This window comes from Silurus aristotelis, assembly GCF_946808225.1.
Source record: "Silurus aristotelis genome assembly, chromosome: 15".
NCBI classification, from domain to species: Eukaryota; Metazoa; Chordata; class Actinopteri; order Siluriformes; family Siluridae; genus Silurus; species Silurus aristotelis.
Window position 1 is genome coordinate 6,853,556 of NC_139588.1, and position 14,255 is coordinate 6,867,810.

General features: G+C 37.5%; 1 protein-coding gene and 1 long non-coding RNA gene across 3 annotated transcripts in view; one reads left to right on the top strand and one right to left on the bottom strand.

Annotated features, from left to right (window-relative positions):
* Nucleotides 1-7,224, bottom strand: part of lnx1 (ligand of numb-protein X 1) — a 44,821-nt gene extending 37,597 nt beyond the window's left edge. For both annotated transcript variants that reach the window (XM_083563012.1, XM_083563011.1), the window contains exons 1-2: nucleotides 7,084-7,224; nucleotides 1-781 (exon numbers count right to left, since the gene is read on the bottom strand). The exon at nucleotides 1-781 is cut by the window's left edge and continues 123 nt beyond it. In XM_083563012.1, the coding sequence (XP_083419138.1) occupies nucleotides 1-698 (698 nt within the window). In that variant the 5' untranslated portion in view covers nucleotides 699-781; nucleotides 7,084-7,224. The remainder of the gene's footprint in view (nucleotides 782-7,083) is intronic.
* Nucleotides 7,220-7,642, top strand: LOC310738276. The gene is made up of 2 exons (XR_014536989.1): nucleotides 7,220-7,361; nucleotides 7,394-7,642. It is a non-coding gene; the product is annotated as an uncharacterized lncRNA (long non-coding RNA).
* The last annotated feature ends 6,613 nt before the right edge of the window (nucleotides 7,643-14,255 follow it).

Sequence of the window (14,255 nt, forward strand, 5' to 3'; positions counted from 1 at the left end):
TTCTGCAGCAGGATGGGCACACGGTCCACTGGGCAGAAATCGCTCTCGACAAGGAAGTTGGTCAGGCACTCCTGGCAGTAGGTATGTCCGCACGGTGTGTCCAGTGGGCAGATTAGGGGCTGTAGGCAGATGTGGCAAGTGAGCTCATCGTCCACATCTTCTTTGTAGTTGTACTCATGGTTTTCGTCCAGCAAGTGACGCTGGCCGCAGACCTTGCACAGGTCCACATCTGAGGGTTCTGTAGCTGAGGGTTCATAATCCATGCCGATGCTAAACATCATTGCAGTGGCACCATCAGCTGTCATGGCCATAGCCCCAGTGGGGGATGTTGCTGTTGGACTATAGTTTGGCAATTCCATGAAACCATCAACTGGCATTGCTGAAGCACCTTCAATTAGTACTGTTGTTGCTCCATTGCTTGGCATCATTGTAGTACCATCAAATGGATGCTCTGAGGCATTCATGGGTGTCACCATGGCACCACTAATCGGCATTTCCGCAAAATCGCCAGTCGACATTGCTGTAGCACCTGCTTCTTCTGGCTGCTCAAATAGTCCATCACCGAATGCCATGGCACCCCCTTCTTCTCGGCCCGCTTCTGATGCATTACTGATAGCCATGGCGACTGCCCCTTCCTCCTTGTCGACTACGCCATCACCCACTACACTTTGCATGCAATCTGCCTGCACTGTTTCCATCACAGGATAAATCCCAGAGCTTGCAATCCGTGATTGTGTGAATGGTGAAGGGAGTCTTTTGTATAGTCAGCTTTTATCAAGACCTTGAGAAAAGAAACAGAAACAGAGAATATCATTTATAAAATGGGTGTCAATAGGGACTGAGAAAGAGCGTCGAGCTGCGCCATGTCAGCTGCAATCCTGGCAATAGTAGCCAACACAAATTACTTTTTTTCCCTCCTTTATCTTTTGTGCTTGGCAGAATAAGTAGTATTGAACTGCACCCAAACTCATTTTTCCACCAGCAACAGAAATATCAATACTGCACCCGAGTTATCTAATGATCTTTGCACTGAATGAGAAGCAGAACGGGACGGGAGCGGAAGTAAAAACGAGCGAACTAGAGTTGACAGTGAAATGCTGCCATATGGGTGAAGGGTGTGTTTAAAATCTATGAACCCGGGTTCTGGTCGTCTTGGATAAACATGTTACTTGAGCGTTTGCATGCTATCTAAACCACAATTTGTTTTTCTAAAGATATATCAACCAAACTAAAACTATATGGCCAGAAATAGATATAGATATTCCGCTATTGAAACTAAGAGACAGCATAACAATGCTCACAAAGCAGGCTCCATTAAGATGTAATGTGTTATGGTTAAAGTAAAAGAACTCATGTCCTGCACAGATCCATGTCCTCAACCCCTGAACACTGAACTAGAACACTGACTAAAATCTAAGACTCTCTCATCAACTTCAGCACCTGACCTAATGCTTTTGTAGCTGAATGATCATAAATCCCCATAGTCACCCCATTTAACACCTAGTGGAAAACCCTTCCAAAATAGCCGAACTTATTGTAACACCAAATTATGTGAAATATATAGCATGTATGGATGTGATGTCTGGTCACCAAATACATCTGGCCATTAAGTTTATGGGCAAATACAAGCCACAAATATTTGCTGCTTGGAATCAGAGTTCAAGACCAAATTCAACACATTGCTGCAACACTGCAAATGTAAATATCCAGCGAAGGATGACTCATCAAGTTATTTTCTAATGTTAAGACTATTTTTAATGGAGTCAAGCACTCCATGATTTTTTTTTTCTCTCTGACATCCCTCTCTGACAAGTCTTTTTGATTTAACCCTTTGTGTTACTGTATTGCCTCTGAGCAACAGAAGCAATTTTGGCAGGCTGCTCAATAAATAAATAAATAAATAAATAACCTTACCATTGTTTTCTAAAGAATAGAGGGGAAGACTTTTACACTAAAAATAAAAAATGCCAATATATATATATATATATATATATATATATATATATATATATATATATATATATATATATATATATATATATATATATATATATATTTCTACAGGGGGGAAATGATTATTTGATTCCCTGCTGATCTTTGATGTGAGCTTACCCTCTTACAAAGAATTGAACAGTCTAGAATTGTTATGGTAGGTTTATCTTAACAAAGAATGACAGAATATTAAAAACAAAAAGATTAATATTAAAATGAATAACATATATATAAATTCATTTGTATCTGATCGAGTGAAGTAAGTATTTGATTCCCTACCAACCAGCAAGACCCCTGACCACTACACATTTAAATTAGTCCTGTCCCTTTAAGAAAGAACTCTTAAACTATCAACTCATTATGTGTATAATAGACACCTGTCACAGAGTCAACCTCTTACGTGTAAACCTCTCCTCCACCATTTTCAAGACCAAAGAGCTGTCAAAGGATGTCAGGGACAAAAGTGTAGACCTGCACAAGGCTGGAATTGGCTACAAGACCATCAGAAAGAAACTTGGTGAGAAAGAGACCACTGTTGTCACAATGATTTGAGAATGGAAGTACCACAAGATAAGTAATCGCCTTCGATCTGGAGCTCCATGCAAAATCTCACCCTCATGGGGTGAGGATGATTCTGAGAAAGGTGAGGGATCAGCCCAGAATTACACAGGAGGAGCTTGTTAATGATCTCAAGGGAGCTGGGACCACAGTCACCAACTAAATCATTGGTAACACACCAAGGTCCCTCTGCTCAAGAATACACATAAACAGGCCTGTCTGAAGTGAGCCAAAAAAACACCTGAATGATTCAGAAAAGGCTTGGGAAAATGTGATGTGGTCAGATGATGCCAAAATTGAGCCCTTTGGCATCAACTTGACTCACTGTAAAAAATGGAGGCAGAAAAATGCTGAATATGACCCCAAAAACACCATCCCTGCTGTCAAACATTTGTCTGCTAAGGGTACAGGAAGACTTCACCACATGAATGATGGTAAGAACCACCTGGCCTCAACCAGAACACTGAAGATGGGTCGTGGATGGGTCTTAAAGCATGACAATATCTCAAAACATATGCCAAGGCATCAATCTGATGGTCTTGTATCCCATTCATCCTTGTGCAGGTCTACAATCCCTGACATCTTTTGACAGCTCTATGGTCTTTCTCATGGTGGTGAAGAGGTTTGAATGGAAGAGGTTGAATCTGAGACAAGTTGAGAGTTGATATTCAGAGTTCTTTCTTAATGGGACAGGACTAATTTGGGTGGGTGGGAATATTTGATGGTTGGTACGGGATCAAATACTTATTTCACTCATTAAAATACAAATTAATTTATAACCTTTCTTTAAAGGTTTTTTTTTATATTCTGTCTCTCTGTTAAAATAAATCTACCAAAAAATTCTTCATTTCATTGTAAGGGAGTAAATTTACAAGAAGGGGATCAAAAAATTATTTTCCCCACTGTACATATGAGTAAAGCCAATTACAATGAATTGCTTCAAGTATTATTCATAAAAATAAAAACATCGCTTCTGATTCCGAAATGCTCTTTAAATAATTTGTGTATGTGAAATAGATACTGTTTACTTTTCATATTTACATCACAACACAGTAAAATTCTTTCTTCTCATATTCCAGCAATGTTGGGAAGAAGAAGTCAGAGCACAGGGTCAGTAATGTTACAGCCCCCCTGGAGCACAGAAATGTTAAGGGCCTCTCAAAAGGGCCCATGAAAGAGTGCTTAGCAAGGAAATGTTTTTTACATGAATTTAATGATTTACTTCAATTTCATCTGATGACTCAGTTAATATTTTCCCTAGTAAAATCAAACAGATTCCTGAAAGCAAGCAACAAAACCTGGAATAGCCAAACCAAACGAGTTTTATTTAAACAGTATCAGTTAATGAAATTATGTGGCTGACCGATACACGTTATTTTCATTACCGTGTCAAAAGAAGATGAAGTTTAATACATAAATATGTACACATAATTATTCAAATTCAATCAATTAATTAAATAAATAAATAACATACTAAATATCAACCCTGGTGCTTTTTAACTTTTTTTTTTTCTTTCTTTCCAGATTATTCCTTGCTGTTGTTGTTGCTGAAGTTCTCTCTCTAAAGGATGTCTACAAAGAACATCATTCAATAGATCTGATTCCACCCAGCATGGGAACTGAAAGAGACCTGACAACAAGGCATTATGGCTACTGATAAAGTGACCTGCTGTGCCCTGATTGGTCATGTGACCACATTCTGGCAGAGGAATAATTATACAGTAGTGTGGTGTCGAAAAATTTTAATATGTTAAACTATGGTTAATAGCTGCATATTTTTTTTTATTATAATGCATAGTCAAGAAAGAATAAATGAAATAAGAGAATGAGAGAGAGAGATAGAACAACAGAAAGAGAGAAAAAAAAAGTCTGTATAAAGAGCCAGTCGTGATATACACTCACACGATACACGCCCTGTCCCATTGTTCGATTTATGCTTGAGAAGGATAAAGGCACTTCAAAACATGTGTGCACACGCACACACACACACACACACACACACACACACACACACACACACACACACACACACACACACACACACACACACACACACACACACACACACACTTACACTCAGTAAAGCCAATAAGGTGACTTTCCAGCGTATTCTTTAAAGCATTACAGATAAAAGAGAAGTCATATAATGCCAGGAATTCATCTCTTTAATATATTCTGACTAAAACTTTCCATCACCTTTCACCTATTTTCCATAGTTAAAACATTAATGATTTTTCCATTCTGCCATTCTGAAAAAAAACAAAAAACTTTTCACTACACATCATAATGGCATTATTAATTGCAAAAAATAGTACACTGCAAAAGTTCGGAATCATATGACAGGAAACTGTTGACATCACCAACCTGCATTGTATATTAACACATTTTTTTATGATGAACTTTTTTCTTTAAGCAGTTTTAAATAATATGAAGGAATTATGTGTCGGATTCGCTGTTTGGCAATCAGACTGTTGATTCAATTTACTTTACGTTTGTACTGCATGTATAGAAATAGAAATATTTTTGGAAATATGAAAATAGGCTATTATTTAATTTGGAATAATTAAAATGGATTATAATGTCAGGATTTACGTATTTAGTGCTACAGTTATGGGGGGGGGGGGGGGGGGAACGAGAGAAGAACATAAGAACTGGTATTTCGACTGCTCCTGCTGTCAGTTACAAACTCAGACTGGTGAATCATGAGAAGGAAATGCGTCAGTTTGTTTTAAAAGAAGAATCGTCATTGCTCTTATGAAATCATTTGATAGGGGGAAAAAAAACATGACATCATTAATCAACACTTAAAATGCAATTATCAAACAATTATCTTTATTGAAGAGATCAAGATCAGCAATTTCTGAACGATTTTCATGTTTTTTTTCCCACTCCAATGTGTGTTTACAGAAGGGTGAAGTTAAGGGTCTGGGTTACAGTTGACGTGTTCAAACCCCGGTATCGGCAAGCTGCCACTTTAGGGGCCCTTGAGCAAGGCCCTTAACCCTCTGTGCTCCAGGGGTGGTGTAACAAGGCTGACCCTGCACTGTAACCCCAACTTCCTAACATCGCTGAAATATGCAAAGAAAGAATTTCACTGTGCTGTAAAGTTCATGTGACAAGTATAAAACAAAGTATATACAGATCTCAGTGTTGAACAATATCTATCAGGAGAGGCGTATAAACCGATTCCCAAAGCATTATTTATACAATGGAACACCGGAAACACCTTTACCAACAAATGAAGGAAATGAAACACCACTGAGACATCACCAAGAACAGGGCGTCCTTCCAAATCTGGCAAAAGGACAAGACAATAGCTTACCAGCAAAGCTGCCAAAAGACCTACAGCAACACTGAAGGAGAACCTGACAAGTGCTGATTTCTCTCTGCATGTAACAACAATCTTTCATAATCTTCACATGTCTGGGCTATGAGGTAGGGTGGATAAAAAGGAGCTCTTTCCAAATATCTACATTTGAAATCAACCTGTTCTGGTCTTTTGAGACTTATAGAGACATTTTGTGCTATAAAAACAAACCGTATACTTGGTGCTAGAACAAAAACAGGCTTCCAAAGAAGACATAACTTAGAAACATTCACGCAGAGCCAAGATCTAAATCTTGAAAAATAAAAAAACCTGTGGAAAGAGTTGAAAAGGGCTGTGTGCATGATATCCGATTGCAGTTTATAAAGATCTGGAGGATGTGCGATTTTAGTAGACTCTCTGGTCCTCAAAAAAGTGCTGTATTTCAAGCAAAGGTGCTTTAACATAATATCAGTTAAATGGTGTGTACACTTATACAACCAACCAACCAACCAAACAACCAACCAACCTGTAAATACCCTAGAAAAAGTTCTTATAATGTTAAACAAATGGTATTATTGCTAACTATACCAGATTAAAGGTGATAAAAGATCTGGCATGATTCACTATGGTTTCATTTCACAAAACCCAGCAGTTTTAACATGGGAGCTTTTAAATATAGTGTTTTATATCCATTGTAAACATGTAGAGTTACATAAGCACCCCTGTCATTGACAATACTCTCTCTATTCTTGCTATCTCTCTTTCTCTCTAACTCCTTTGCCCTTCCATTTTCGCTTTGTCTTTCTTCTCTCTATCCCTTTCTCTTGGGATCTCTGTCCTAATGTCAGATTAGATTGGTTCTGAAGGCTTGGTTAACTGAGAGGCCTGTAATGGCAGTGCGTGTCAGCTTTCACCCTGCTTGAGGTATGTTTCTTTTTAATTAAAAAATGTGTCAAATGTGTCAACTTATGCAACTAAGATATAGATACAAGTGAAAGAACATTAAAGGGTATAGAAACCTGAGGTAGTAAATCAAATCTGTGAGCAAAACACACACAAAGCAAGCATTACTCAGATAAACTTTAGTTTATATAGATTTATGGTTCCAGTTTTCACTTTCAGGTTGTAAGTGTGCTAAAAAAAAAGCCACCTTTACCCATCTGAGTTAAAGAGTGATAGATTGGCAGGCAGAAGACATGAATGCACTGCAAATTCTGTACACTTACTGGGATTTAAGGCTTCTTTTTCCTTCTGGAGTGTCCCAAATCTTCCCAATCTTCTCCTTGACCGTGTACAGTAATCCTAGAGTTTAGGACTGAACTAGAGAGTACAATGTCTAGATCGAAAGAAAGAAATAGACAGAAGTTGACTTGTCCCAGCTGTCACATGCTCTTTTCAACTCTTTCCCGAGTTTTTAAATCCTGTGTAGAATCCGTATTTGGAGATTTGTTGAATCTGTGGTGGCAGATGTATAAGCATGTGTTAAGTGTGTGTGTGTGTGTGTGTGTGTGTGTGTGTGTGTGTGTGTGTGTGTAGGACCATCAGGAATAGCAGTGTTCTTGGAGAGCATGGAGCAGCTTGGGCTCTCAGTCTGCCCGTGCTGCTGCTCAGTTTACACCACACACACACACACACACACACACACACACACCTGACACAGGAAGTCTGATGGTATGGGGTGGAGCTATTCAGGAAGACAGGTAAACATGAGAACTGCCCAAACCTGCGTTACCATGGAACGTTAACAGCCCCACACACACACACACACACACACACACACACACACACACACACACACACACACACACACACACACACACACACAAAAGGAACATGGGAGAAAGCTGGGGCTAAACTGGGTATTAGACTTAACAAGCTAGTAAAGTATACACAGATACACACAGATAAACACACACACATTTGCTGGAGGTTAAAACACGGCTGATATTTTCTGAAAGCCTTGTTCTTGGAAAAACCTGCAGGTTTTGGCATGTCACGTGATCAGAAACAGAGATGTGAAACAAAGATGACAAGAGGGCTCTGTAGAACTTACCAGTAGCCATATCAGTTACATAAAAAGCCCATGGTTATACAACACCACACTAAAAGCCGGACAGAGTGAGCGAAAGTAGGTTAGTTCCGTTACAGGATTTGGGTTTAATGATTTAAATGGGAAAGGAGGGGGGATATTATATTAATGTTATATTAATGCTAGGTAATGTGTATACAAAGCCAAAAAAAAACTACTTATCACACCCCATATTGCATCAGGCTCATTTGAATTCCTCCTATAAATGCTTTACTGATCCCTCTATATCTTATAGTACTAAGCAAGCCTGCATTAAAAGCTTTTCTCTGCTCTGGCACCTACAGTAGGTGGTGGAATGAACTTCTCTTGATGTCCAGCTGAGCCGCTCTTCAAACGATGATTAAAGACCAACCACTTCCTGAAGTACTTTAATTAGCACTTATTGTCCTCCTAACAGAGATTATAGCATGATAGTATACTTAGGCTGTCATAGTGAGTTGAAAGCACTTGTTTTACTGTAGATGAAGGCATGTGTTGAATGATATAAATGCAAAGGAAACCTCCCTCTTTATTCCTTAAACTGTATCTATTTAGGTTTCTGCATGAGAAGAATTGATAGACCTTGCATTTTAGTTATTTCCAACCCTTTCAATACATTTGCATCATACACACAGCTCTTTATGAGTTATGAATATACATATAAATATGTAGCATAAAATTTTCCCTTCGTTTGAACTAAGAGACGCAATCATGTTCCAGCATGACGATGTACAAAGATATGTTTTACATGGTTTGGAGTTAAAAGATCTTGAGTTGCCTGCTGTGGCGCTCTGACTGCACCCCAGGCCTCCTCGCCTCACCTCCATCACTATCCGACTTTACTAACACCCTTGCAGCTGAATGAATCTCCACAAATCTCCTCAACACAATCTAAAATCTAGTGTCTTGCCAAAATAAATTAGGCTATTCTAAAAGCAAATGGGGACTAAATGTGGAATGCAACGTTCAAAAATATTATCAGGTGTCCACAAACTTTGTCCGTGTAGTTTATACTTCACCACTTTGGGTGTGTACTTTACCGTTAGAAAGCTTCTTCATCATTGAATTAAATTGAGCTGTTTACATGGTGGTGCATACAGCAGCCAGAAAAGTGGGGAGAAATTCTGGCCTTGTACTAGACCTCAAAATTTAGAAGGGTCTAATTGTAAAATATAATTACTAAAGGTATTTCAGTAGAAACTCCAAATACCAGCATTTTCTCTGGATTGAGTGTAATGTGAAAGCAAACAGAAAGTTTGTTTCTGTTTCATCATTTCAAGTTCTATCACTAGCATTGTAGTGTCAGTATTCACATCAATGCCCTACTATGGCTTTTATTATTTGGTTTGTGTCATTCAAGTTGCATAATCTTTCTATGAATAATGTATAATCACACATTTTTGTGCCTGGCTGATTCGCACAAGGTCACAGTGTTTCATTTCTGAAGTCTGTCTGTCTGTCTGTCTGTCTGTCTGTCTGTCTGTCTGTCTGTCTGTCTGTCTGTCTGTCTATCTATCTATCTATCTATCTATCTATCTATCTATCTATCTATCTATCTATCTATCTATCTATCTATCTATCTATCTATCTATCTATCTATCTATCTATCTATCTATCATAATGTGCCATGCAGTTTAAGTTTGAAACCGTCTGAGGTACTTATTTTATTAAAGTATAACGTTAATTGTTTCTGCATATTCAGTGGTAGATAACGCACCCTATTCTTTTTTTTAAGTAAAACTCTTAATCCCCTGCTTTAATGTGACTCCAGCAAAAGTAAAACTCCTCCGTTTACACTTCAACTTGGGCAAACATTTACAAGTGCTTTACAGTTTTTTCAGTTGCATTAAAACGTTTCTCAGATCAGAAATTCTAAAAACTACTTGTTCAACCTCCACATCATTAAGTCACTTGTGCACATCGTAAAAACATTTTCTCGTTGCTTTGATCAAATTCCAAAGAATACTTTAGTACATTCATTGAATCGATTGTGTACAAGTGTCTAATGTTTTCTACATTATCAATTGTTTATGTCATGATCAAAATATATTATACTGCTTTCACCTCAATAGTTTTGACCCCCAAAACATCTCGGTATCAGTTCATTGTGTAAGTCATTTAAAGCAAAATGATTAAAACAGTTGTAATAATCTGTTCATTTAAAATTTCTATTCAACTTTTTTTTTTTTGTAAATGTGACTTAAATTGTTGAATTGTGCAGATGAATCCTGAATGTTACTAATAAAGGGGAGTGTTTACGGCATCAGATCAATCAATGATCAACTAGTTCTCTAAAACAGGTCAAAGTTGAATCCGGTGAACCTTCAATTAGAGAGTGTATACAGACAGAGAAAAACACAGGATTATAAATTTTGAAAATAGATGAACAACTAAGAAATAATCGTCTCTTGTAATCGATATAAATCAAATATGCAGTCAAATAAATACATTTGTGCTGCTGAAATTCATAGATGCCAAACAGAAGGAATTAACATTTTGTGCATTTTTAGTCATTATAATCCAAATCATAGTTTATATCAAGAAATACTGACAACATGCCTAAACATTTTGACAGTCTGGTTTGTGAACAATGATAAAGGGAACTTTCCTTCCTTATGTTGTAGGCCAATATGGGTTACATAATCTATGCATAATAATATGTACTATAATATTAAATGTATGTTTTGCTCTTGTTATTTTTTAATTAGTTTGTAATGATTTATAAATTTATGTACACATTTTAAACCCATATTATCATAAAAAAAAATCTACTTAATCAACTGTATTATGTTTACACTTTGGATCAGCTTGAGTTTGAAGTATTTTGTGTGACGCACGACTGTTGATGAACTGGGTCAACGAATGCGTTGTCATTGCATTTGATCGCTCGGGTAACTACAGTGAGAAAAAGTATACATCAAGTCAGCATTTTTCTCTCTCTCTCTTTCACTCGCCATGTCACTGAATTTCCCTAGGTTCAAGAAAATGGCTTTGAGATCATCTTTTCATCTGAGTGCATGTGTGTTTTGACATAAACATGCTGGGACAGCGGCTCATCGGCCCATTAAACAGGGTGTGTGTGAGAAGTAATGAAGAAAATAACAGTTTCAGTATTTCTTGATATAAACCACCGGATTACAGTGGTTAAAAATGCACACAGTTTAATTTCTTAGTTTGGCATCTATAAATTTCAGCAGCACAAATTTATTTATTTAATTGATGATTTGATTCATATTGATTGCAAAAGATTTAGACTTAAATCTTTTTCAGACATAATTTACACTCTTACTGTATTAGTGTTCGTTCATTTCTTGGTTGTTCATCCCATTTTAAAAATTGTAATTCTGTGTTTTGTTCTGTTGCCAAATGAAGGTTCACGAGATTCACCTTTGACCTGTTTCAGAGATCTAGTTGATCATTGGTTGATCTGATGCCGTTCACTCACCTTCAATAGTGATATTCAAGATTCATCTGCACAATTCATTAATTCATGTCACATAATAGAAATTTTAGATGACAGACGATGACAACTGGTTTAACAATTTTGCGTTTAATGACTGCAACTGAGCAAATGAGAAAAACTGTAATTATGCCATTGAATGTCGCTGATCTTTATGTCTACTGTTTGAGATTGCTGACATGTGTTCTCCTTTTTAAACATCATTGAAACTGTAAGTAATATCCTCTGGTGTAAGAAGAATTTGCACCAGAATCACAAAGAATCACAAATATTACAGTATTATGCTAATGTTTTGATGTGAATCATGTATATCAAGTATTTTCATTTTAATGTTTCATTTAATCCATATTCCATGTGGACACCTGACCATCACACCTACATGTTGCTCTTTCCCAAATTGGAAGCGCACAATTGTATAGAGTATATTTCGAGTGTTGTGGACAAACCCTGAACCTCAACCCAACTCAACACCTCTGGGATTGAAGTGGAGCCATTATATATCTGTAACACTCATGTAGATGATAAGAAATCCCTATAGCCATACTCGAAAAGTTAGCAACAAACATGCATTCCTCAATTTACTACGATTGAGGATTGAACTCAGATTGTTTCGCACATAAAAAGAGTCGCATTGAAAACCCTGCACCCAAAATTTCGGTACGAATATGTTTACCGTTACACCTCTGATATACAGTCATTTATTTACATAAGTGATATATTTACATTAGTGACCTAATCCAAACGCAATTGCAAATCTTGCAATACTGTTTGCATTTTCGCTTTCACGAATGCACAGTGACTGCCAAATTGGACTGCCAAATGGAAAAGCAAAGTCCATTTGCAACTCTATTTACTGGGTCTTACAAGTTATGTCCCAATATATATTTTTCTTTTTCACAATGGAGGTAGTTGGTGAAATTGTGAAGGACATTACGGTTTGCTCAGATACTCCAAGCAGCCATGCAAACTGGACACATGAGTAACCAGATATCACGTAATACTCAATCAGTTTTAATGGTATGTCCACATCCTGGTCCTTTAGTTGTTCTGTCCTTCACAAAAAGCCTGTTAACCACTTTATTTGCTCATGTGTCCAGCTTGTGTGACCGCTCAGAGCATCAGAAAACAAAATGTACATGCAAGGCATCAGAAATGCGAATTCAAAAGATTTTGCACTTCCATTTGGCAGGCTATATACGCAACGCAGAGAAAGCAGACGTTGTCAGTAATATTGCTATATAAATATGACATGTATGACAAATATGACATAACTCGTAAGACACAGGAAATACAGTTGCAAATGAACTTTTCCACTTGAAATCCGTCTGTCACTGTGCGTTTTCGCGCAAGTGAAAACGCAAACGGTAATGCAAGATTTGCACATGCGTTTGGATTATCGGTTTACAGTTAATGCGTCCACATATGGAAAACGCAATTGCAAATACAGTTTGCAATTCCTTTCAAAAATTGTCCTGAATATCCTTCCATAGGTACATATCTATGAGTGACAAAACCATGTGAACCTCTAGGATTAGTAGTCAATTTGAAGGTCAAATTAGAGTCCTTCTGTTTTCAATTAATGGGATGACAATCAGGTGTAAGTGAGTGCCCTGTTTTATTTAAGGAATTTTTCAAAGCCTGATCTTTACAATAAGTGTTTGTGGAAGTGTATCATGGAACGAACGGAGGAAATTTCTGAGGAGTGCAGAAATGTTTACAAAACCATCTCTAAAGAGTTCAGACTCAACAATTTCACAATCAGACAGATTGTGTATAAATGAAGGACTATTTCAAAAATATTTTCTAGAAAATTCTAAAGGGTTTCTAAACATTCCAGCACCAGGAATTGGCTCCCATTCCCTTCCTTATATTGAGTTGAAATAAACAACTCAGACTGATACAGATCCTGATTCCTATGATTCCAATCAACAGCTCATTCATGCTGCAGTGACCTCTATTCTAGCAACCATGTCAGGGCTTTCTTCTCACTCTATATGTGTAACAGAGCCAATATGGAATAGTATCTGTCTTCTAAATAAAAGAACATTGGCAATACATAGTATTTCTGATTAAATAGGAATTAGGTTGATCTCTAGTCTAACCTCTGCTTTTTTATTGTCTTTCACTGGGAATATGAGTAGAGACCCTGCATTCTGTCTCTAAAAAACAAAACAAAAAAGCACACTTTGCTCTTAGATGAGGTCAGAGGGATCAGGTGACCAGATTACTGCGTAGTCAAGTGCAACCTGGACAATCTGTGACTTGCAATTGGTTAGCTTTTTTTTTCAACTATGTTGTTTTACAACATCTAGCTGGCGGACTCTAAGGATGTCTGGATGAGTATCTTTATATAAAGTTAAAATTCTTAAGCAGCCTCTTCCCTCTCTTGCTCTCTCTGTCTCTCTGGGGTGGTTGTGAAAGGTTAAGCAGTGCTCTTCTCCAAACTGCATCCATATTTCATAGCTATGGCGCTAATGTCACAGCAGGGATGAATATGCAGGAGGAAGACCACAGGAGGAAGGTCATCGAACTGTTCCTGCTAAACCAGGCTCTGGAGTCGCAAGGCTTGCTACAAATAATTCTGTGTGTGTGTGTTAATATTATTATTACACCAACCAGACATAACATTCTAATATTGTTATAACATTATGAGCAGTGAAGCGAATAACACTGATTATTTCTTCATCATGGCACCTGTTAGTGGGTGGATATATTAGGCAGCAAGTGAACATTTTGTCCTCAGGGTTGATGTTAGAAGCATGAGAAATTGGCAAATGTAAGGATTTGAGTGAGTTTGACATGGGACAAATTGTGATGTCTAGACGACTGGATCAGAGCATGTTCAAAACTGCAGCTCTTGTGGAATGTTG